Source organism: Heterodontus francisci, chromosome 7, assembly GCF_036365525.1.
Source record: "Heterodontus francisci isolate sHetFra1 chromosome 7, sHetFra1.hap1, whole genome shotgun sequence".
Lineage (NCBI taxonomy): Eukaryota > Metazoa > Chordata > Chondrichthyes > Heterodontiformes > Heterodontidae > Heterodontus > Heterodontus francisci.
This window is the reverse complement of record NC_090377.1, coordinates 119,337,428-119,362,296: the sequence shown is the minus strand read 5'-3', so window position 1 is coordinate 119,362,296 and position 24,869 is coordinate 119,337,428. Positions and strand designations below refer to the sequence as shown.

General features: G+C 46.9%; 1 protein-coding gene across 3 annotated transcripts in view; it reads left to right on the top strand.

Moving 5' to 3' along the window:
* LOC137372280 (collagen alpha-1(XVIII) chain-like) overlaps window positions 1-24,869 on the top strand; it is a 345,709-nt gene that overhangs the window by 317,601 nt on the left and 3,239 nt on the right. For all 3 annotated transcript variants that reach the window (XM_068036016.1, XM_068036015.1, XM_068036014.1), the window contains 15 exons: window positions 4,165-4,200; window positions 5,549-5,602; window positions 6,894-6,968; window positions 7,075-7,149; window positions 11,927-11,975; window positions 14,593-14,682; window positions 16,248-16,291; window positions 17,308-17,424; window positions 18,303-18,444; window positions 20,582-20,640; window positions 21,077-21,205; window positions 21,471-21,509; window positions 22,129-22,479; window positions 23,124-23,321; window positions 24,421-24,536. In XM_068036016.1, coding sequence (XP_067892117.1) covers window positions 4,165-4,200; window positions 5,549-5,602; window positions 6,894-6,968; window positions 7,075-7,149; window positions 11,927-11,975; window positions 14,593-14,682; window positions 16,248-16,291; window positions 17,308-17,424; window positions 18,303-18,444; window positions 20,582-20,640; window positions 21,077-21,205; window positions 21,471-21,509; window positions 22,129-22,479; window positions 23,124-23,321; window positions 24,421-24,536 — 1,574 coding nt within the window. The remainder of the gene's footprint in view (window positions 1-4,164; window positions 4,201-5,548; window positions 5,603-6,893; window positions 6,969-7,074; window positions 7,150-11,926; window positions 11,976-14,592; window positions 14,683-16,247; window positions 16,292-17,307; window positions 17,425-18,302; window positions 18,445-20,581; window positions 20,641-21,076; window positions 21,206-21,470; window positions 21,510-22,128; window positions 22,480-23,123; window positions 23,322-24,420; window positions 24,537-24,869) is intronic.

The window sequence follows — 24,869 nt, the reverse complement described above, 5'->3', positions numbered from 1 at the left end:
ATCAATACCTACAGTCAGTTTCAAATGAGGATGGATCAATATCCTACAGTCAGTTTCAAATGGTGATGGATCAATATCCTACAGTCAGTTTCAAATGGTGATGGATCAATACCTACAGTCAGTTCCAAATGGTGAGGGATCGATATCCTACAGTCAGTTCCAAATGGGGATGGATCAATAACCTACAGTCAGTTTCAAATGGTGAGGGATCAATAACCTACAGTCAGTTTCAAATGGGGATGGATCAATACCTACAGTCAGTTCCAAATGGGGATGGTTCGATATCCTACAGTCAGTTCCAAATGGGGATGGATCAATAACCTACAGTCAGTTTCAAATGGGGATGGATCAATACCTACAGTCAGTTCCAAATGGGGATGGTTCGATATCCTACAGTCAGTTTCAAATGGGGATGGATCAATACCTACAGTCAGTTCCAAATGGGGATGGTTCGATATCCTACAGTCAGTTCCAAATGGGGATGGATCAATAACCTACAGTCAGTTCCAAATGGGGATGGATCAATAACCTACAGTCAGTTTCAAATGGGGATGGATCAATATCCTACAGTCAGTTCCAAATGGTGAGGGATCAATATCCTACAGTCAGTTCCAAATGGTGATGGATCAATATCCCACAGTCAGTTCCAAATGGGGATGGATCAATATCTTAGATCTGAGCTGCTGGCGACAGAGTGGGCCAGAACTGAGTTGAGGAAGATCAGTAATTAGATCAATTTAATACCCAATTATTCCAGCACTTTACACAATACACAAAAAACATCATCACTGCCTCTGAGTGCAGCCTGCTCACTAAATGACAGTGGTGTATTAATGGGCAATGTAGTTTTTTTTCATCTTGTTAAGATAAGAAGGGCACACATTGTTTCATGAGGAGATGAGAGGGGCAACTAAGAGTTCCGAGGAATACTATCCATATTCCTCGGAACTCTCTTCATGACAGCTCGTGGAAATGGCACCAGTACAGTACAGGCCAGTTACACAAGAACATAAGATATAGGAGCAGGAATAGTCCATACCACCCTTCGAGCCTGCTTCACCATTCAATACGATCGTGGCTTATCTTCTGCCTCAAGTTCATTTTCCTGCCTGCTCCCCATATTGCTTGATTGCCTGTGAGATCAACAATCTACTTATCCCAGCCTTGAATATGCTCAATGATGGAACATCCACAACTCTCTGGGGTAGAGAATTCCAAACATTTAACAACCCACTGAGTGAAGAAATTTCTCCTCATCTCAGTCCTAATTGATTGTCTCCTTATCCTGAGACTGTGCCCCCGTGTACTAGATTCCCCAGCCAGGGGAAACAACCTCTCAATGTCTACCCTGTCAATCCCTTTCAGAATCTTGTATGTTTCAATGAAATCACCTCTCATTCTTCTAAACTCCAGAGGGTATAGGCCCAATTTTCTCAGCCTCTCATCATAAAACAACCCTCTCATCCCAGGAACCAATCTAGTGAACTTTCGCTGTTCTGCCTCCAAGGCAAGTATATCCTTCCTTCGATATGGAGAACAAAACTGCACACAGTACTCCAGGTGTAGTCCCACCAAAGCCCTGTACAATTGTAGCAAGACTTCTTTATTCTTGTTCTCCAATCAGGGATCGGGAATGTGCCTGTACATGGACACTTCCATCTGTGGTAGAAATTTCGGGGTCCGTGACTGGTAATTTCAGGCATGAGAACTTTCCCATTGACTTCTTTGCAGACAAAGTCCGACTTTAAACAAAAAATTCATAGCTGTCAGTTTCACAGCTAACAGGTGCTTCTAGTGGGAACATCGGCTTCTGAACTCAGGACAGTTTGGGGTTTCTCGGCTGGTTCTTTTTTTTAAATCCCGCCGAAAACCCCAGACTTGTCCTGAGATCAGAAGCTGCTGGTCTGCTCCCAGCACCTGTCAGCTGTGAAACTGACGGCTGTGAGTTTTTAAAAAAAGAATTGAGCAATCACAAAGCTGCTTTGGGGAGAGTTCCCAGGCCCTGCAACTGTCACAGAGTGAGGGGACGAGAGAGTGAGGTGGGGGGGGGGGGGGGTGGGGGAGAGAGAGAGCAAGGGGGGAGAGAAAGAGAGAGCAATGGGAGAGAGAGAGAGAGCGAGCGAGAGCAAGGGGTGGGAGAGAGCAAGACCAAGGGGGGAGAGAGAGAGAGCAAGGGGGGAGAGAAAGCGAGAGCAAGGAGTGAGAGAGAGAGAGCAAGGAGTGAGAGAGAGAGAGCAAGGGGTGAGGGAGAGAGAGATAGAGAGCGAGGGGGGAAAGAGAGAGACAGTGAGAAGCGAGGGGGTGAGAGAGAGCATGAGGCGGGAGAGAGAGGGGGGGATGGAGAGAGAGAGAGGGGAGAGCAGGGGAGAGAGGGGGAAGATGGATCGACACGGGGGGAGGAGAGAGAGAGGGGTGAGAGATAGACACAGAGAGGGGATAGGGATTGACACAGAGTGGGAGAGAGAGAGCAAGATGGGAGAGAAAGATATCAAGATCACACCTGACAGATGGACATCTATCTGGATTCTTCACATCGCTACATCAAGAGTGTGGGCAGTAGAGGCCTGCTCAGGTCAGGAAAAAAGAACCAACCCCACTCGGCCCAAGCTGAGCCCAACCCGACCATCCCTTTCCTTACCTTCCGACTGGGAAGCTCCACGAAGCTGCAGAGCATGCACAATGACGTCATAGTGACGTCACCCGCTCACTGCACAGACTCAGTTTCGTCCCAGACTCCCAGCTCAGGTAAATTTTTTAATTTCAATACTTACCAGCAGAGCACTTACCATGTGTGTCCGACCCGACCCGAACCCGACACATATTGTCGGGTCTTGTCGGGTTCGGGTCGGGTCGGCCTCTAGTGGGCAGACATTGACTACCTGTGCCAGCAAAAACAATGCCAGCTACTCACTAAATAGGGAGAAAAGCTTTTTAAATCAGACTGTGTTTTGATGGCATTAGATTGGCTATACACTTTATATACAGATTTATTGCCCTATGTCCGTGGCTGAGTCATTAATTTAGTCAGATGTCTGTGGTGCAACATGTTGGTGCCTATCCCTGACTCCAATCCCCTTGCAATAAAGGCCAACATGCCATTCGCCTTCCGAATTGCTTGCTACACTTGCATGCTAACTTTCTGTGTTCCTTGTACAAGTACACCAAAGCCTCTCTGAACATCAAGACTGGGAAGTTTCAAGCCTTTTTAAAAATATTCTGCTTTTGTACTCTTATTACCAAAGTGAATAACCTCACATTTCCCCACATTATCTTTCAACTGCCACTTTGTTGCCCACTCACTTAACCCATCTATATCTCTTTTCAGTCCCTTGTGTTCTCTTCACAGTTTTGTATTGTCAGCAAACTTGGATACATTACTCTCAGTCTCTGTGTCAGTCCTTAATATAGATTGTAAATAGCTGAGGCTCCAGCACTGTCTCTTGTGGCACTCCACTATTTACTGCTTGCCAACTTGAAAAAGCCCTGTTTTCCTTAGTCTTTGCTTCCTGTCCATTAACCAATCCTCAATCCGTGCTCATGTATTACCCCAACTCTTAACCTTTTATGCGCTTTTTGGAAATCCAAATGTACTACATCTACTGGTTCCCCTTTATCTACCCTACTAGTTACATCCTCAAAAAAGCTCCAATAAATTTGTCAAACACAATTTCCTTTTCGTAAAACCATGTTAACAGTGATCATACTATGATTTTTCTAAGTGCATTATTAATAATAGATTCTGAATAATAGATTCCAGCATTTTCAATCACTTGGTTCCTTGCTGCCAGGTATAGTCACATGTCAACTCAGTTAGAAAATGAGAACTGAGCCTCCACTTTAACCAGTCTAGCTCATCCTTCTAAGGCAGTGGAATGCTTTCCTGATGCAGCAATCATAGTTGTGTCTCCAGGGCGACGATTAGCTGCTGTTGATGAAATTCTCTGCTGGGTGATCTGGATGATGTGATCTGGTGATCTACACTCCAGCCACTGGTTGGAGGTAGAGGTTCTTGAGCAATAGGTTAGCGCCCCCCCACAATAGAATTTATCATTAGGCCTGGGCTTTTTTCTCACCTTGTTCTTCGGGGGGATGAAAACACCCACGCTGCATCAGGTCTGCAGTTGAGCTGCTTCGAACTAAAACTTTGTTTAATTTTTCCTACAGGGTGATCCTGGCATTCCTGGATTTGTGGGCCCACAGGTAAAGTTATTGCAGTCAAGAATTTGTGTCATCTCCTGTTGTTCATCAACAGCGTCCAACACCACACTAGTTTCAGACCTTGTTAGGTTAAGATGTCCATCTCCTTAATGGCCAGAGGTGACGTCACCTTACCTCCCATTACCGAAAGATCATTTACTGACTTTAGGACAATATGATTTGTTAAAATTGGTTAAAATACTGTTGAACGTTTTTGAATCCAGAGTCATTGTGAGCCGACATCACAGTATATCCCCTTTGTTATTGAGCAGGAAACACTTCCAAACCATTTTAAAAGCTGGGTCATAGATCTCCTCAGTGGCTGGGCCTTAGTGCTGTGTCTCTGTGCAGGTGAGTGTTTACTTGTATCTGTCTGACAGCCCAGTAGCAGATACTCAATGGAGCTCCCTGACACATTCTTATTCAATCCCAGTTCTGACTAGATGAAGGGACTGCCTTTCATAGAGTCATACCATAGGAATTACATCACAGGAGGCCATTCAGCCCTTCAAAGATACCCCACTGCTCTCTCTGCAACTGGAGCTGTCTGCTCACATTTTCTTCCCCTATCCAGTATGATTTTACATTCCTCCTTCTCGGACACTCTTGCTGACCAGTGGAAGTAGCTCCACAGAGCATTAATACAATAGCTATTAAATCTGAATGGTTAGATGGTCCCTTATCAAAATCTTGAATCAGCGTCAATTGTACTGACAATTGAATAGATCCCTCTTAAGCCCCCAATTTGTTTATCTTAGTTTGTTCTCCTCTACTCCACAGCCAGTGCCAGTTTCCTTTGTTTTATCCCCTTTCTTTCTCGACTTCTGAAGCTGCTGATTCCTTGCTGAGCTCCGGGTGCCCCAGCCAGAGTTCCACTACCCTTTGTGTGAAGAAGTGCTTCCTAACATCACCCCTTAAGGCTATGCCTCCTTGTTCTGGACACCCCTATTAGAGGAAACAGTTTCTCTCTGCCTGCTCTATCGAATCTTTTAATCATCTCTGTTCTCCTGTTGAAAGCATACAGAGAATCTGCACTCACCACACTAGCAGGTAACACATTCCAGTAGACATAAGGGAGCTTGTGTGTTTACGGATACAGGCTCACAGTGAAGGACTCGCTGCTTATCTGCCTCTGAAGACTGTGATTAGCCCTGTGGCTTAACAGTATATTCCATGTGGTTGTAAATAAACAGGGCCTGTTTCCTGAAAGAAACATCCTGACTGAATAGGAGTTCATGCTCAGTCATGCTTCAAACTGAGAGTGTTTAACTTAGTCCAGCGTTCATGCCTGCTGCTAGCTGAGTTCTCGAATTGCGATTTAACTACTCGGCTCCTCTGCTTCTTTTCACAGGGCAACCCAGGGTACCCTGGTCAAAAGGGTGAAATCGGATTGCCAGGACGACCGGTGAGGAGATTCTTTTGGAAGTTTTGTTTTTTGAAGTTCTTTTTGTATATAAAATCAGTAAGGAAGTCAGATTTTGAACAATGAACAGGTTTTGGAAAGTACAGTATCCAAGTGTGAAGTCCCTTGTACTCCATTTACCCACCTTGGTTTCATAGCTATTAATACCCTTACCTAACATTTTCAATTGACCGCCCCCCCCCCCCACCCCCCAGCCTCAGTAGTTTTTTGGGGGAGACAGCTCCAGATTTCCATTACCCCTGTGTAAAGAAGTGCTTCCTGACATCACCCCGAACGTCCTAGCTCGAATTATAAGGTTATGCCCCCTTGTTCTGGACTCTCCGCACCAGGGGAAATAGTTTCTCTCCGTCTACCCTATCAAATCCTTTAATTATCTTAAACACCTCAATTAGATCACCCTGAATCTTCTAAACAAGAGGAAATAGAAGTCCAATCTATGCCACCTGTCCTCATAATTTAACCCTTTTAGCACTGGTATCATTCTGGTAAATCTGTGCTGCGCCCTCTCCAAGGCCAATATGTCCTGTTGAGGTATTGTCCTTTCACCTCTTGGGTACTGTGCTCAAATTCATCTGGATGTAAGTGCTAAACTTGCACACCAAAGCTCCTTTAGTGTCCTGATTACCAACCTGTTGGGCAGACTCCCTCCACCCTGGCACCTGAGGCGTTGAGTCTTGCCCAGTTAAAAGGGCTGATTGCCTCCTTTGCTGAGGAACAACTAACTAGTCTGGCAGGCTGAAAATAGAAGCACCAGCCCTTCCCGCCTCTACAACCCTGTATAGCCAGAGCCCATGAGAAAGTTCCACTCGGAGTAGCACTAACGTCATCCTCGTTTTAATGTTCAAATAAAGTGAAAACGGGAAGAGCTGGAAACATTTGGCAGGTCAGCCAGAATCTGTGAGGAGAACAGACAAGTCCTGACAGAGGGTCCACATCTGAAACGTTAATTCTGTTTCTTTCCTGACCTGCTGAGTCTTTCCAGCAATCCCTCTGATTCTGTTTCAGGTTTCCAGCATCCACAGTATTTTTCATTTGCTTTTCTGTTACCTTGCAGAAACTCAAAAACTAGAACAGAATGGCTGGATCAGATCACTAGATCTTCCTGCCAGTCTTAGAGATCTCTAGTTGAAAGAGCTTTTCAATAGAATATTCTTTGTTCTGTTTAGAGAATATTTTTTGCCTTGCAGACTTTGTCCGCTTGGCCTATCTTAGAGGATTAGTGACTCTCTGCCCTTTCCTGCTCAATGTCTAATCCCCTTTCTCTCACATGTAGGGTCGGCCTGGTATAAATGGACTGAAAGGTGAAAAGGGAGATCCAGGAGATTTCAGCAGTGGTTTTGGGTTCCGGGTGAGTCTTGTCTTTGCTAAAAGCATACTTTTTTTGGGGGGCAAAACCACAATTTAAGCTTCATCTACGATCTGATTCATTTATCTTTCCCCTGTTTGTTTATTAGAATATTCCGGGCCCACCTGGCCCTCCAGGACCCCCCGGACCACCTGGTACACCAGTGTCTGCGTTTGACAATAATGTAAGTGTGACATACTTGAGACCGAGGGATCAAATGAAATGTGAAGCAGGAGAGCTTTTTAAACATATCTGGACTGGTTCCCAGTCTCGGCTTTAACTCCCTTCCTCAGTTATACAGCTACTCTGCTGCTTCCTCCCATTTTCAGCTGATACGCACCTGTACCCACATTTCTAGCTGTCCCCATTTGTCCCCTAACCTTCCACGTATTGAAGGCAGATGTGTCCAAGATGGCTGCTGGTCAGTGGGAAGCAAAGAACACGTAGAAATATCACCCAACTCAGAGTGCAAAAATGAGGGAAGGTTTTGATGGAGTAAATAGTTTAGTTTAGTTTAGAGATACAGCACTGAAACAGGCCCTTCGGCCCACCGAGTCTGTGCCGACCATCAACCACCCATTTATACTAATCCTGCACTAATCCCATATTCCTACCACATCCCCACCTGTCCCTATATTTCCCTACCACCTACCTATACTAGGGGCAATTTATAATGGCCAATTTACCTACCAACCTGCAAGTCTTTTGGTTTGTGGGAGGAAACCGGAGCACCTGGAGAAAACCCACGCAGACACAGGGAGAACTTGCAAACTCCACACAGGCAGGGAGAAGCTTTTTCCACTGACAGGAGAGTCAGTAGCCAGAGGTCCCAAAATTAACATAATTGGCAAGAGAGCCTTGGGTGAGATGAGAATTTTTTTACACAGCGAGATGTTGTGATCTGGAATGCGCTGCCTGAAAGGGCGGTGGAAGCAGATTCAGTAATGACTTTCAAAAAGGAACTGGATGAATACTTGAGAAATTTTCAGGGCTGTGGAGAAAAAGTGGGGGGTGGGACTACTTTGGATAGCTCTTTCAAAGGGCCAGTGCAGGCACGATGGGATGAATGGTCTCCTTCTGTGCTGTATGATGATATGAAGCAGGATAGGGAGTGCTGCCTCCTGGGTATTTTGAAGGAGGGGGAAAGATTTCTTCCCAAGCAGGGAAGTTATGCTGAACCTTTATGAAGCTCTGGTTAGGTTCCATCTGGAGTTTTGTGTCTAGTTCTGGTCAGCACACTGAGGAAGGATGTGAGGTTCCTTGAGAGGGTGGAAAGGAGATTTACCAGAATGGTTCCAGGAATGAGGGATTTTAGTTACAAGGTCAGGTTAGCAAAACTGGGTTTGTTTTCCTTAGAATAAAGGAGATTGAGGGGAGATTTAATAGTCCCTGGTGGGAATAATCTATAGGTCCCCAAACAGTAGTTCCGCAGTGGGGCACAATATAAACCAGGAAATACTGGGGGCTTGTAAGAAATAATCATGGGTGATTTTAATATGCATATAGACTGGATTAATCAAATTGGCAAAGGTAGCCTTGAGGGAGAGTTCATTGAATGAATATTTTGGAGCAATATGTTGTGGAACCAACCAGGGAGCAGACTGTTCTAGATTTGGTATTGTGTAATGAGGTGGGATTAATCAATGATCTCATAGTTAAGGATCCTCTAGGGAAGAGTGATCATAGCATGCTAGAATTTCAAATTCAGTTTGAGGGCGAGAAACTGGAGTCCCACACTAGCATTCTGGAGTTAAACAAAGGTAATTACATAGGCATGAGGACAGATTTGCCCCTAGTGGACTGGGCAGGAAGACTAAAGGGTAGGACAGTTGATGAGCAGTGGCAGATGTTTAAGGAGATATTCAATTCCTCCCAACTAAAGTATATTCCAGAGAGGAAGAAAGATTGTAAGAGGGGGAAAAAAACATCCATGGCTAAGCAAGGAAGTTAAGGATAACATAAAGACAAAAACTAAGGCATACCATATTGCAAAGGCCAGTGGCAGGCTGGAAGATTGGGAAACTTTTAAAGATCAACAAAGGGTTACTAAAGAAAGTAATAAAAAGAGCAAAGGTAAATTATGAAAGAAAACTAGTGCAAAAAATAAAAATGGATAACAAAAGATTCTGTAAGTATATAAAAGGTAAGAGAGTAGCTAAAGTCCCTTGGAGGATGAGACTGGGGAATTAATAGAGGGGAACACAGAAATTGCTGAGACACTAAATCAGTATTTTGCCTCAGTTTTCACGGTGGAGGACACTAGTACCATCCCAATAGTAACAGGAAATGCAGAGGTTATCGAAAGAGAGGAACTGAGAAAAATCATCATCACTAGGGAAAAAGTACTGTGCAAACTATTGGAACTGAAGGCAGACAAGTTCCCAGTGCCTGATGGCCTACATCCGAGGGTCTTAAAGGAAGTGGCAGCGGAGATAGTAGATCCATTGGTTATAACATTCCAAAATTCCCTGGATGTGGGAAAGGTTCCAGTGGATTGAAAAAAAGCTAATATAACACCCTTATTCAAAAAGGGAGGGAAACAGAAAGTAGGAAACTATAGACCAGTTAGTTTAACATCTATCATTGGGAAATTGTTAGAATCCATTATTAAGGAAGTAATAACAGGACATTTAGAAAGTCAAAATGCAATTCATCAGAATCAGCATGGTTTTATGAAGGGTAAATCGTGTTTGACTAATTTGCTAGAGTTCTTCGAAGCTGTGACAAGCAAAGTGGATAATGGGGATCCTGTAGATGTAGTATATCTGGACTTCCAGAAGGCATTTGATAAGGTGCTGCACAAAAGGTTAATACACAAGGTAAGATCACTTGGGGTTAGGGGCAAATTATTAGCTTGGATAGAGGATTGGCTAACCAACAGAAAACAGAGAGTTGGGATAAATGGGTCTTTTTCTGGTTGGCAAGATGTAACTAGTGGGGTGCCACAGGGTTCGGTCCTCGGGCCCCAACTTTTTACAATCTATATTAATGACTTGGATACAGGGATAGAAGGTACTATAGCCAAATTTGCAGATGACACTAAAATAGGTGGGATAGTAAGTTGCAATAAAGAAATGAGAAATTTACAAATGGATATGGATAGGTTAGGTGAATGGGCCAAAATTTGGCAGATGGAGTTTAACATGGATAAGTGTGAGGTTATCCATTTTGGTAGGAAGAATAGAAAGGCAAATTATTATCTAAATGGAGAGAAACTTCAGAGTGCTTCAGTGCAGAGGGATCTGGGTGTCCTCGTGCATGAATCGCAGAAAGCTGGTATGCAGGTACAGCAGGTAATAAGGAAGGCAAATTGAATTTTGGCATTTATTGCTAAAGGAATAGAGTATAAAAGTAGGGAAGTGTTGCTGCAACTGTACAAGGCATTAGTGAGTATTGCACCTGGAGTATTGCATACAGTTTTAGTCCCCTTACTTGAGGAGGGATGTAGTTGCATTGGAGGCAGTTCAGAGGAGGTTCTCTAGATTGATTCCAGGGATGAGGGGTTTGTCTTATGAAGAGAGATTGAGCAGTTCAGGCCTTTACTCTCTCGAGTTTAGAAGAATGAGAGGAGATCTAATTGAGGTATATAAGATGATTATGGGGTTGACAAATTAGATGTAGAGAGGATGTTTCCTCTTGTGGGGAAATCTAGAATGAGAGGCCATAGTTTTAGGATAAGGGGTGGCAGATTTAAAACGGGGATGAGGAGAAATTACTTCTCTCAAAGGGTTGTGAGTCTGTGGAATTCACTACCCCAGAGTGCGGTGGATGCGGAGGAGATAGACAGATTTTTAATTAGTAATGGGTTGAAGGGTAATGGAGAACGGGCAGGAAAGTGGAGTTGAGGCCGATATGAGATTAGCCATGATCGTATTGAATGGCGGAGCAGGCTCGAGGGGCTGAATTGTCTACTCCTGCTCCTAGTTCTTATGTTCTAATAGAAGTGTACAAGATTATGACAGGCTTAGATAAGTTAGACAGGGAAAAACTGTTCCCATTAACAAATTGTACAAGGACTTGGGGACACAGATTGAAAGTTTGGGCAAGAGTTGCAGGGGGAATATGAGGAAGCACTTTTTTACACAGCGGGTGGTAATGACCTGGAACTTGCTGCCCACAAGGGTGGTGGAAGCGGAGACGATCAATGACTTCAAGAGAAAGTTGGATGGACACTTGAGAGAAATAGACTTGCAGGGCTACAGGGATCGAGTGGGAGAATGGGACTGACTGAACAGCTTCATGGAGAGCTGGCATGGACTTGATGGGCTGAATGGCCTCCTTTCTGTGCTGTAAATGACTTTCTGACATGATTTGCTCACGTGGACATTGGGTCTTTTTTGAGGAAATTATGGATAATTATGTTTCTTTAAGATTGATTTTTCTCTTTGCCATGTTGTTTCTTTAAAACAATATATTTGTATATATAGTAGCCAATAAAAAAAAGTTTGTATTTATATAGCACCGGTCATGACCACTGGACGTCTCAAAGTGCTTCACAACCAATGAAGTACTTTTGAAGTATAGTTCACGGTTGTAATGTGGGAAACGCGGCAGCCAATTTGTTCACAGCAAGGTCCCACAATAGCAGTGAGATAATGACCAGATAATCCGTTTTGTGAAGGATAATTATTGGCCAGGACACTGGGGAGAAGTACCAAGCTCTTTGAGCGGTGCTGAGGGATCCGTTACGTCCACCTGAGAGGGTAGACGGGGCTTCAGTTTAACATCTCATCCAAAAGATGGCACCTCCGACAGTGCAGCACTCCCTCAGTACAGCACTGGGTATTAGCCTACATTTTGTGCTCAATCTCTGGGTTGGGGACATGTACCCACAATCTTTTGATTCTGAGGCATGAGTGTTACCAGTGAGCCAAGGCTGACACTAAGAAAATGAGTCAGCGATGGGGATTTTAGCTTCTCTGTCGACCTTGACACATGACACATGCCTGTCTTCTCTTCAGGTGTTTGGGGCTGGAGCTGCTGGCTATCCTGGAGTTCATCAATCACCAGGTAGGGCTTCATGGACTAACTTGTAGAATTTGAGTTGCTTCTCCAGTAAATACTGCAATTTATTCCTTGACAGATTTTGCACTACTGGGTTGCTTAATTCTGCTGGAATGTATGGGAGTTGGGAGAGAGACCTTGTCCTTGATCTTATGTGAGGTTAAAGGTGAATTGTCAAGGCTCCTATTGGACAGGACTGACACAAAATCGCATTTTGAAATGAAATGGCCACATTTCTGTATTCTGAGATGGCGGCCAAGTTGGGCATTTAAATGTTCTTTCAGTGGCATTTAAACAGTTTGTCTAATCACAGGAATCTTCAGTCCGAGATTCTGTTTGAAAACTGTACAAATGCTTCTAATCGAGTGCTACTGAAAAGACTGTGATGACCTCAGTGGCAGGAATTTTACACCCCCCCCCCCCACCCCCAATAGGAGCAGGCTGGTGTCGGAACGGGGGGGTGGCTGTAAAATTGAGTGGGGGGGTGGGGGGATGCCATTCTCGATGCCTTCCTGCCCCCGCTGCAATTTTACGCAGGGTGGCAGCGGCGTAAAATGGCCTGCCCGCCCCAGGCCAATCATGGCCCTTAAGTGGTCAATTAACTGCCACTTAAGTGCCTCCTCCTGCCGCCACTGGCATTTTACCAGCGACGGGCAGGCGGCTCAGGCCCCCAGAACACCACCAGGTAAAACCTGGCAACCTTCTTGCGGGCTGGGGGTGTGGGCCCTCTTGATCAAGCACCCTGTGTCCCCACACCCCAACTGCCTCCCCTTGCCTCGCCGGGGCCCAGCCGATTTGTCCCTCTTGCTTGCAATGACTGGGTGTAGCCCCAGCAGTGGCCACTGCTCCCAGTGGTGCTGCTGGGACGAAGAGCTGCCGGCCCACTGATTGGCTGGCAGCTCCATTAGGTGGGGCTTCCTGCCTCAGAGGGGTTGAAGTTCCGCCCAAGATCAATTCAGGGCTTGGAGAGCATAAAATCCCGGCGTGGCTCCTCAGGCCTGGCGGAGGCGGGCTCACCCCCTCCCTATCCTTTTGGCCAGTGGGTAGGGTCCTCCCACCCAATGTAAAATTCCGTCCAGTATGTCATTGTGCTATTAAGTTGGGTCATTAGGGTGCCTAATAATCCAGTATTGAGCTAAAAAGGTCAATTATGAATCATAATTATTTCATTTCAGGAATGGAAAACTACTTTAATCCATCTGGCTCCGTCCAAAGCAATATTCAGCTACCCAATCTCTGCTACTAGTTTCATTTTGCAGACTGACTGACTTCAGATTAGATCTGAATGGACCTTGGATATGGCGCTTAACTGGTGTTAATGGAATGTCCTACAGTTCTACTGCTTAGACTGATAAATCATTCCAGCCACTACCCTCAGAAGGCAGAGTTATCAAATTTCATTCTCAGGATGTGGGCTTTGCTGGCAAGGCTGGCATTTATTGCCATCCCTAGTTGCCCTGAGAAGGTGTTGGTGGGCCTTCTACTTTGAGTGGCTTGCTCGTGGAACTGGAATTACATATAAGAAATAATGGGTAGGTATAACAAGTTTCCTTCTCTGAAGGACATGCGTGTACCATTTGGGAGTTTTTCAACAATCTGACAGTTTCATTGTCGCTTTCACTGAGACCAGCCTTTCATTTCCAATTTTTTAAAAAAACTCAAATTCTGGGAAACTGCCACTCATGGGAATTGAACGTGTATTCTCTGGATTATTAGTCCAGTAATATAACCACTGCACAACCATACCCCAGACAGTCCTTTTTCCTTAGATTTGAAAGTGTGTGGATTTTCCCACTTTGTTCTGTAAATATGGCTCCCATTTGAAAATTCGGCAAATTGATTGTGCGGCACTCAGACCCTCTTAGTACTGGGACTCCGATGTGAATAAAATAAGTAATGACACACCTTGCTACTTTGCCTCGGTATTTGCCAAGGAGACTAACATGATAGACATGACATGATCAGAGAATGCAGCACAGAAGGAGGCTATTCAGCCCGTTGTGTCTGTGCCGGCTCTCTGCAAGAGCAACTCACCTAGTCCCGCTCGCTCGCCTTCTCCCCATAGCCCTGCAACTTCTTTTCTCTTTATATAATAATCCAGTTCTCTTTTAAAGGCCTCGATTGAATCTGCCTCCACCACAGTCTCAGGCAGTGCATTCCAGATCCTAACCACTCGCTGCTTAAAAAAGGTTTTTCCTCATGTCGCCGTTGCGTCTGCTGCCAGTCACCTTAAGTAGGCGTCCTCTGGTTCTGGATCCTTTGGCCAATGGGAACAGTTTCTCCCTATCTACTCTGTCCAGACCCCTCCTGATTTTGAACACCTTTTAGAAGGAGATTAAAGAAAGGGAGTGATAATTGATAATAGAATCAAGCTTAGAGAGGATGAAACCCCTGGTCCAGATGGATTGCATCCGTGCATATTAATAGAAGTTAGGGGAGAGAAAGCAGAGGTTCTCTTATATATGGGAATCCTTGCTCAAAGATATAATAAGACATCTAGAAACTGTTGGGCTGAATGGCCTGTTTCTGTGTAAAATTCAATATATAACTATTTAACTATTCATTGCATATGTGTTTCACAGATATAGATATATTAGATATTTATTCCTGTTCCCTCACGCAGGTCCTAAAGGAGATCGTGGCAGCCCAGGATATGCAGGCTCCCCAGGACAGAAAGGGGACATCGGTGAGCCTGGGCCTCCTGGACCACAAGGTAAGTAGACAGGGAGGGGGTGGGGGTGTCGGGGAGGAGGTAACAGCGACTCTGTATAGTTTTTTTTTTTAAAATCCACTCGAGTATCAAGTGAAACCTCAGTTTCTTTCTTGGAAAATGCTCGTTCGAGAACAAATCAGATACCGTGTAGAAAGTGAAGGGTGTGAGCAGCCAGGTTTTAGTGTTTGTAGCATGCAGCAGTTGAAGGTCGCTCCGCAATCAGTGCTTATCAGCTCTAACCTGCAGTCTGTTATCAGAATCCTACCCCTTTTTAAATTATTATTTTTATTTAGAGATACAGCACTGAAACAGGCCCTTCGGCCCACCGAGTCTGTGCCGACCAACAACCACCCATTTATACAAACCCTGCCATAATCCCATATTCCCTACCACCTACCTACACTAGGGGCAATTTACAATGGCCAATTTACCTATCACCTGCAAGTCTTTGGTTGTGGGAGGAAACCGGAGCACCCGGTGAAAACCCACGCGGTCACAGGGAGAACTTGCAAACTCCGCACAGGCAGTACCCAGAATTGAACCCGAGTCCCTGGAGCTGTGAGGCTGCAGTGCTAAACACTGCACCACTGTGCCTCCCCTGAAAAATTCATTTTTACAAACATGCGAACTTAACAGGCAGGAGAAGGCCATGATGGCTGTATCATCATGACTGGGCAATTCCTTCACCCACCCTCCACTCCCGGCAGCCATGGATCTCCTGGGAGAGACAAAAAAAAAAGAGAAACCCCAGGATCAATAAAGAAAGAAATAACCTGTAAAATTCCTATCCAACCCTCCTCAGGCAATCGAAACTAATCCAGATCACACAGACCGAGTTTTGCTTGTAAGACCACTTATCTTCTGTATGAGGCAATCTCTATCGCAGTCAAGACTTTGCTATTTATTCATTCACGGGATGTGGGCGTCGCTGGCCAGGCCAACATTTATTGCCCATCCCTAATTGCCCTTGAGAAGGTGGTGGTGAGCTGCCTCTTGAACCGCTGCAGTCCTTCTGGTGTAGGTATACCCACAGTGCTGTTAGGGAGGGAGTTCCAGAATTTTGACCCAGCGACAGTGAAGGAACGGCGATATAGTTCCAAGTCAGGATGGTGTGTGACTTGGAGGGGAACTTGCAGGTGGTGGTGTTCCCCCATGCATCTGCGGCCCTTATTCTTCTAGGTGGTAGAGGCTGCGGGTTTGTAAGGTGCTGTCAAAGGAGGCAAGTTGCTGCAGTGCATCTTGTAGATGGTACACACTGCTGCCACTGTGCATCAGTAGTGAAGGAAGTGAATGTTTTAAGGTGGTAGCAGAGCATTCAAAAAAGAACAGGAGGCACTGGGAACAGTTTTCAGTTGCATCTCAGATTGCCCTCAGCTCACTGTGACTGTTGTGGAGAGATAGTGAGGCACTCATTTGGTGCGACTATGCTACGATGAGCTCTGACTGCATACATGGCTGCATTGAGGAGGTCTCGGTCCACGGTTCAAGTATTTTTCAGAAGATGTTATGCCTTTATTTTTGTACCTTAACCAGTGCTGACATGTCTTTGTGCTGTTGTGTTTTAGGAAGCATTCCATATGATTTTTATGACTTCACCTCGGTGATCAGAGTAAGTGTCACAATCTCCTTAATCTGCTGCCTTGATCGTGAGATTGAAGGTGGTGTAGGAACCCTGACATGTGATGGGGCATCGATCTTAATTCTCCTCCCAAATCTTCCTTTTTATAAAGAGCTCCTGAAAGCAGTGAACTTTTTGCCTCTCTGGCAAGTTCTGTATATTCCTAAGGTTATTATTTTTAATTTTTATTTAGAGATACAGCACTGAAACAGGCCCTTCGGCCCACCAAGTCTGTGCCGACCAACAACCACCCATTTATACTAATCCTACATTAATCCCATATTCCTACCACATCCCCACCTTCCCTCAATTCCCCTACCACCTACCTATACTAGGGGCAATTTATAATGGCCAATTTACCTATCAACCTGCAAGTCTTTGGCTGTGGGAGGAAACCGGAGCACCCGGCGGAAACCCACGCGGTCACAGGGAGAACTTGCAAACTCCGCACAGGCAGTACCCAGAATTGAACCCGGGTCGCTGGAGCAGTGAGGCTGTGGTGCTAACCCCAAGAGAAACGAAATTGAAGTAGTGTATTTACAAAGTCAATGCAGTTATTTCAGAATGGAGCTACTGGGTTGCTAATCCTCCCGAATTGCCCTGGAGTCTCCAGGAGTTAAAGATTAATCTCCTGGGCACAACCCAGGAGAAAAGTCATAGGGGCATTGAAAAAAACATCAGAGCTGTGGTAAGGCAGCTGTTTGACTGAATTCTCCAATTGGCTAACAAAGAGTCTCTCCACTTTCTAATTGGCTCAGGAAGGCAGTGGAGAGTCACGCTGATTAACCAATGGCAACAGAGTGAGGGTGGGGTGGTTGGCGGTGGTAGTCATGTGATGTGACCGCTCAGAATCCGTCCAATTCGAGTTGGCAGCCCAAAGTGCTACACACTCAGTGCTACACCGCCTTCAAGCGCAGTGTGTTACTACAAGTCCTTGTACAGGATGTGGCTCTCTGATTATTTTCTTACGGTTTTCTACTTTCTCCTTCTTTTCTTCACTCTTGCAGAGTGCGAAGGGAGAGTCAGGTGATGTGGGGCAGAAGGGAGAGAAGGGTGCACCGGGAGACGGCTATGGTTCAGGTGTAGCTGGTCCCCAAGGGCCTCCAGGCCGCCCAGGACTTCAGGTAAGAATCTCTTGAGGTCACGAATGTGTGCCAGAAAAAAGAAGCCTTTCTTTCTTTTAGCTAAACTTCCAGAATGTTCCCTAATCTCTAGGATTCTGATTGGCCTTGTTTCGTCTGAGATATTTGCCCCCTCCCAGTTCACCCTGGCTTTGATGGGGGCAATGTTTCCACTGTTTATATTTGGCCTTTGATGCTGTGTTAATGTCATGGAGGTTGGAGGAGCAGCAGTTGCAGGAACCAGTGTCTTCAGAAAAGGAGGCAAAAAAAATCCAAACAAGATGGAGAAAGCACCATAACCAGAGGAATGAAAGACTTGCATTTATATAGTGCCTTTTATGACCTCTGAAAGTCCCAAAGTGTTTTGCAGCCAAGGTAGTACTATTTGAAGTGTTGTCATCATTGTAATGTAGGAAATTCAGCAGCCAATTTTCACACAGCAAGCTCCCACAAACAGCAATGTGATAATGACCAGGCAATCTGTTTTTGTGATGTTGATTGAGGAATAAATATTGTCCAGGTCACTGTGGAAAACGCCCCTGCTCTTCTTCAAAATAGTGCCATGGGATTTTTTATAATGTCCCATCCACAAGACGGCACCTCAGGCAGTACAGCACTCCCTCAGTGCTTCAGAGTAGATTATGTACTCTAGTCTCTTCAGTGGGGCTTAAACCCACATCTTTGATTCAGAGGCGAGATTGTTACCCACTGAGCCATCGCTGACACCTATGTAGTTATGTCTAACCCTCGCTGCATTTACTTACAAGTATTGTGGAGTGTACAGCACAGATTCTGTATGAAATCATGTCCCGAGTGTATGGAAACATCTGGTCTGCATCCCACTGCATCGTTGTCTGAACATTGCCATCTCACTTAAACAGGGACCGAAAGGAGACAGCATTGTTGGGCCCAGAGGGTTACCAGGCAACCCAGGGCCACCCGGTTATGGTTACCCAGGATCTCCAGGACCCCCAGGGCCTCCTGGCCCACCTGGTCTGCCAGCTTCAGGACCCCAGAGAACAAGTTGGTATCTTTCCCTTCTTGTTTTAATAGGCCCATTTTGTGAAATGCACAATATTTGAAAGAAATGGAGCAGTGGGGTGCAGGAGGGGGGTTCTGTTTGGGGCGGGGGGGGGATTCTGTTTGGGGCGGAGGGGGGGATTCTGTTTGGGGCGGAGGGGGGGATCTGTTTGGGGCAGAGGGGGAGATCTGTTTGGGGCGGAGGGGGAGATCTGTTTGGGGCGGAGGGGAGGGTTCTGTTTGGGGCGGAAGGGGGGTTCTGTTTGGGGCGGAAGGGGGGTTCTGTTTGGGGCGGAGGGGGGTTATGTTTGGGGCGGGTGGGTTATGTTTGGAACGGGGGAAGGGTTTCTGTTTGGGGTGGGGGGCATTCTGTTTGGGGTGGAGGGGGGGATTCTGTTTGGGGTGGAGGGGGGGATCTGTTTGGGGCGGAGGGGGGTGTTCTGTTTGGGGCGGAGGGGGGGTTCTGTTTGGGGCGGGGGAAGTTTCTGTTTGGGGCGGAGGGGGGGATCTGTTTGGGGCGGAGGGGGGTGTTCTGTTTGGGGCGGAAGGGGGGTTCTGTTTGGGGCGGAGGGGGGTTATGTTTGGGGCGGGTGGGTTATGTTTGGAACGGGGGAAGGGTTTCTGTTTGGGGTGGGGGGGCATTCTGTTTGGGGTGGAGGGGGGGATTCTGTTTGGGGTGGAGGGGGGGATCTGTTTGGGGCGGAGGGGGGTGTTCTGTTTGGGGCGGAGGGGGGGGTTCTGTTTGGGGCGGGGGAAGTTTCTGTTTGGGGCGGAGGTGGGTTATGTTTGGGGCGGGGGGAGGGTTTCTGTTTGGGGCGGAGGGGGGGGTTCTGTTTGGGGCGGAGGGGATGGTTCTGTTTGGGGCGGAAGGGGGGTTCTGTTTGGGGCGGAAGGGGGGTTCTGTTTGGGGCGGGTGGGTTATGTTTGGAACGGGGGGAGGGTTTCTGTTTGGGGCGGGGGTGTGATGTTTGGGGCGGGGGGTGGGTTTCTGTTTGGGGCGTAGGGGGGGTTCTGTTTAGGGCGGAGGGAGGATTCTGTTTGGGGCGGAGGGAGGATTCTGTTTGGGGCGGAGGGGGGGTTCTGTTTGGGGCGGAGGGGAGGATCTGTTTGGGGCGGAGGGGGGGTTCTGTTTGGGGCGGAGGGGGGGTTCTGTTTGGGGCGGAGGGAGGGTTCTGTTTGGGGCGGAGGGAGGGTTCTGTTTGAGGCGGAGGGGAGGATCTGTTTGGGGCGGAGGGGGGGTTCTGTTTGGGGCGGAGGGAGGGTTCTGTTTGGGGCGGAAGGGGGGTTCTGTTTGGGGCGGAAGGGGGGTTCTGTTTGGGGCGGAGGGGAGGATCTGTTTGGGGCGGAGGGGGGGTTCTGTTTGGGGCAGAGGGGAGGTTCTGTTTGGGGCGGGGGGGGTTATGTTTGGGGCGGGGGGTGGGTTTCTGTTTGCGTCGTGGGGGGGTTCTGTTTAGGGCGGAGGGAGGATTCTGTTTGGGGCGGAGGGGAGGATCTGTTTGGGGCGGAGGGAGGGTTCTGTTTGGGGCGGAGGATGGGTTCTGTTTGGGGCGGAGGGGAGGATCTGTTTGGGGCAGAGGGGAGGTTCTGTTTGGGGCGGAAGGAGGGTTCTGTTTGGGGCGGAGGGGAGGATCTGTTTGGGGCGGAGGGGGGGTTCTGTTTGGGGCGGAGGGAGGGTTCTGTTTGGGGCGGAAGGGGGGTTCTGTTTGGGGCGGAAGGGGGGGTTCTCTTTGGGCCGGACAGTGTTTAGTGATAGTCGCAAACTGTGATGCTTGATTGTGCTCTGAGAACGAAATGTGTGCTGTCAGCTCCATTAGAAACAATCATTCTGATTTGAGCTGACCAATAATCCTCCAGTAAAGAGTCACTGATGGCCAGCTGAGTGAGGCTGTTGGCGTTGTGGAACTCTACTCTGACATTGGTACAAGGGAAAAGGAAGATTTGTAAACTTGTCACCTCTTTGTGATGATCACTGGAGGTCAGATGACATCATCAGCTGAAAAGCGCATCTCCAAACAAGTTACTGAATGTCTCCCAAATGAATTGAATCAGTGAACTGGATTGGTGGCTGTGGTTTAGTGCAGAAGACTAGTTCATTTAGTGTGATGTGGAATTAAAACCTCTCTCTCTCTCTATCACCTAGGTATTGTAGGCCCACCTGGTCCTCCTGGGCCTCCTGGCTCTGCAGCTTCATCATCAGGGGTAAGTGTGGGCTCTTCAACCCTCCTTTTTTAAAACAAGGCCTAGAGTCATGGCGCTGTGGACGATGTGGGGAGTTTGATAGTTCTAATCTATAAAATAGCAAAGTCAGGTGAGCTCAGTTGGTTTTAGAGCCAGCCTTGGTGGCGGGAGGGAGGGGTCCTGAAGCTCCAGCTGTTTGGTTGGGCAGGGGAGGGAAAGCAGGAAGAAAACGCCATTGAAGTGAGTCACCTATTGGCCGACCGGCAAGTTGGTCACCATGGAGAAGTCAGTGCGCCAGATTGTCCTGTACTCCTGGCTGAAGAGACAGGGTGTGATTATCTGGCTGCCATGATGACCATATTGGGTCATATATTGCAAAGCCTTCAAATCATAAAACAGTAATCCTTGAGTTGTGTAGTCTGATATTCCATAAAATTGCTTTTCAATATCACCCTAGGTTACAGTGATACAGACCTACCAAACAATGCTCAGTATCTCTCGTAGCCTGCATGAGGGAACACTAGCTTACGTCATGGAACGCGGAGAGCTGTATATCCGAGTACGGGACGGCTGGCGGCAGGTTTATGTAAGTGTGCATTTAGCATTCCCAACTCTGTTTTAATGCCTAATCGGGGGAGGAGGGGGGCATGTGAGGGTGCATTTCTTTCCTAATTCCTTCACCTCCTTTCAGTTTCAGCTTGTCCAAACATGATGTGGCTCCAGTCAGCCCTATTGTTCAAGTGCTGTGTTATATACACACACTGTGAACATGCATGTGTACACACGGGAAGGTCTGTGTAGAGCTAGCATGAAACTAGTTACATTTTGATGTACTTTATCTTTGCTTACAGCTTGGAGAATACATTCCTTACCCGGGAGCTGGAATACTTGTGAGTACAGTTTAGCTCCAAGATTTTTATATACTTTCCAATTTATTATTTATAGAAATAATTTCTATTATTACACATCATGATTTGTTTCTTCTTATACTCCATTTGCTCTGTTTTTTTTCTAAAAGACCACATAACCTCTTTGAACTCGGGCAAGTGACAGATAATCTGTTTTTACTGATGTTGATTGAGGGATAGATATTGGCCAGGACACACGAGAGCACCTTTGAAATAGTGCCATGGGATCTTTTACATCCACCTGCGAGGACAGATGGGACCTCAATTTAACGACTCATCTGAAAGATGGCACCTCCAACAGTGTAGCACTCCCTCAGTATGACACTGTCAGTCTGGATTATGTGCTTAGGTCCTGGAGTGGGACTTGAACACACAACCTTCTGACTATGAGGTGAGAGGGCTACCCACTGAGCTACAGATGGAAATTTGTCATTTTGGTGATATCCTGCACCTAAACCTTGATTTTTTCCAACATGAAATATCTTTACATTGCTTCATTCAACGTGTGGAGGGATCCTTCATAATGCTAAGACAAGCTGCAGCTATATCCTAGTCCTGGATTATTTCGTTAGTTTTCTCTACTTTTTTTATCTGTTCACAGGCAAACAATGTGGAGGCGGTGGGATCGCCACCAGTGGTGCAGTACTCGACACAGGGTGAATCCGCGCCAAATGTAGAGACGGCAGTCTCAGAGAACTCTGCCCCTGACACTCTCATCCCCGAGCCGGAGCGTCCAAGGGAGGCTGAACCCCAAAGACCAGTGCACCGTCGTCCCGAGAGTCCACAGACAAACTACCTGCACCGCCAACCTCACCAGCCCATTCCAAGATGGCACACGACCTCCGCCCCACCTCGCTCGGCCGCCCCGCCAAGGATCAACCACCATGGCTCCTCCTATCGACCCCATATTGCCCCCTCTAGGCGTGTGGAGAGCCTGCACGGCGTACCTATGGTAAATGGCTCCCTTAAGAAGTTATACTTGGGAGCAAGAGCATTGCCTATTTGCTCCAGTTATAATCTAATACTGGAGGGAGACCTGCACGCACCCTGTCAATGTCATGTGGGCCCACTGTATAGGGTGGATCTTCCGCAATGCTGGAACTGCAATGTTCCGAACTCCAGTCCACCTAAACTTCCAAGTTATTAAAGAAAGAACGAACTTGCATTTATGTCACACTTTCCCAAAACCTCAGGACACCCCCAGAGTGTTTTACAGCCAATGAAGTGTAATCACTGTTGTAACGGCAGCAAACGCAGCAGCTAATTGCCGTGCAGTTAGCTCCCTCAAACAGCAATGTGATAATGACCAGATCATCTGTCTTTTAGCGATGTTGGTTGAGGGATGGATTTTGGACAGGACCCTGTGGAGAACTGCAGTCCCACACCACTGTGGTTGACTCTTAACTGCCCTCTGAAGTGGCCTAGTAGGGCACTGAGTTAAAGTAGAAAGCCTGCAACTACCTTCTCAAGGGCAGTTAGGGATAGGCAGTAATTGACAGCCTAGCCAGCGATGCCCACTTACCAGGAATTAATATTGGACATGAATATTGTGAATATTTTTTTCCACAGCTGACACTCCTGTGCTTCTCTCTGCAGCTGCATCTAATGGCACTCAACATTCCTCTCACTGGCAACATGCAGGGGATCCGGGGCATTGATTTCCAATGTTTCCAGCAGGCCCGTGGAACAGGCCTTATGGGTACGTTCAGGGGCTTTCTCTCATCCAGGCTACAGGATCTGTACAGTGTTGTTCGTCGTGCTGACAGGCACTCAGTGCCCATCGTAAACAGCAAGGTAAGGTCCCACACTGAGAATCGTAAATATATACACTGGGGCTGGAGGTGCGTTCCAGGGCAGGGCTGTACTGCAGTTGGAAATACCAACCCATTCAGGCAAACTGGCACTGCAGTAGTCGAAGTGTTGGCCCTGCCTTTATTAGAATGAGCTGACCTCAGCCCACTGTCCGATGTCAGCAAACAGTCCCAGCATGGACCACATGACATGCTGTGAGCACTGCAGGCAGGTGAGATCTGGAACATTAAGCCCCAGCAGTCAGTAAAGTGCTGCTATTTAGGGGCAGAAAAGGCAGTGAGCCCCTTTGCAGTGCGAGGCAAGTTGGGAGGACTCAATATACCAGGAAACAAGTAAAAAAAAAATTAAGGAGACACCCAGGAGGGGATTGGTGTTCCTGTGCAAGAGGTCTCCTCTTCAATGCACAGTGAAAGTCAATGGTTAGAGCTGCAACTACATTAACTTGTAACAACAACTTGCATTTATGTAGCATCTTTAATATAATAAATCGTCCCAAGGCACTTCATGGGAGCATTATCAAACAAAATTTGACATCAAGTCACATGATGAGTTATGAGGAGAGGTGACCAACTGCTCAATTGAAGTGATAGGTTTTAAAGAGCGTCTTAGAGGAGATAGGAGGGGTGGAGACGTTTACAGAGGGAATTCCAGAGTTTAGGGCCAAGGCAGCGAATGGCACGGCCTCCAGTGTTGGAGCAATGAAAATAGGGGATGTGCAGGAGGCCAGAATTGGAGGAGTGCAGATACCTTGGAGGGTTGTGGGGCTGGAGGAGGTTACAGAGATAGGAAGGGGCGAGGCCATGGAGGGATTTGAAAACAAGAATGAGAATTTTAAAATCGAGGCGTTCTGGATCTTTCCGTGTGCTACTTAGACGTGCTACGAAGTGTGGACAAGTGCTAACCCATAATGCTAATGGTGGAGGGAGTGAGTGAATGACTGAGTGCAGTCATACTGAGCACATGACATCACTGAACAACTTAACGTGATTAGATTGTAAAGTTTCCAGAGAACTGTAGAAGATAAGGGGGTAAAAATGAATACAAGTATGTGTTGAGACATTATCTTGCTCTTTGCTGTTAGGGGGAAGTGCTGTTTGATAGCTGGACCTCGCTCTTCTCTGGCTCTCAAGCTCGCTTCAAATCCAACACCCCCATCTATTCATTCGACGGACGGGATGTGCTTCGAGACCAAGCCTGGTATGTGAATAGTGTCTTTAGTTTATTTATCGCTGGTAAGTTGATAAAATGCCTCAAGGATCAATACAGAGGAGTAAGGGAAGACCAATGGAAACTGAACCAAAGGAGGAAATATTAGGAAGGGTGACCAGAACCTCGGGCTTGAAGGAAAAGGGGGAAGCGGAGGGGTTGAGAGAGAGAATCCCAGAGTGGCCTCGGAGGCTGAAGACACGACAACAGTGATGGGAGGGAGAGAATGAAGTTGCATGTGAGGTCGGAGGCAGACGAAGGGTGGGTGATCATGCTGGAAAAGGTTATCACAATAGGGCAGTGGTCACGCTTTAGTTTGCAAAA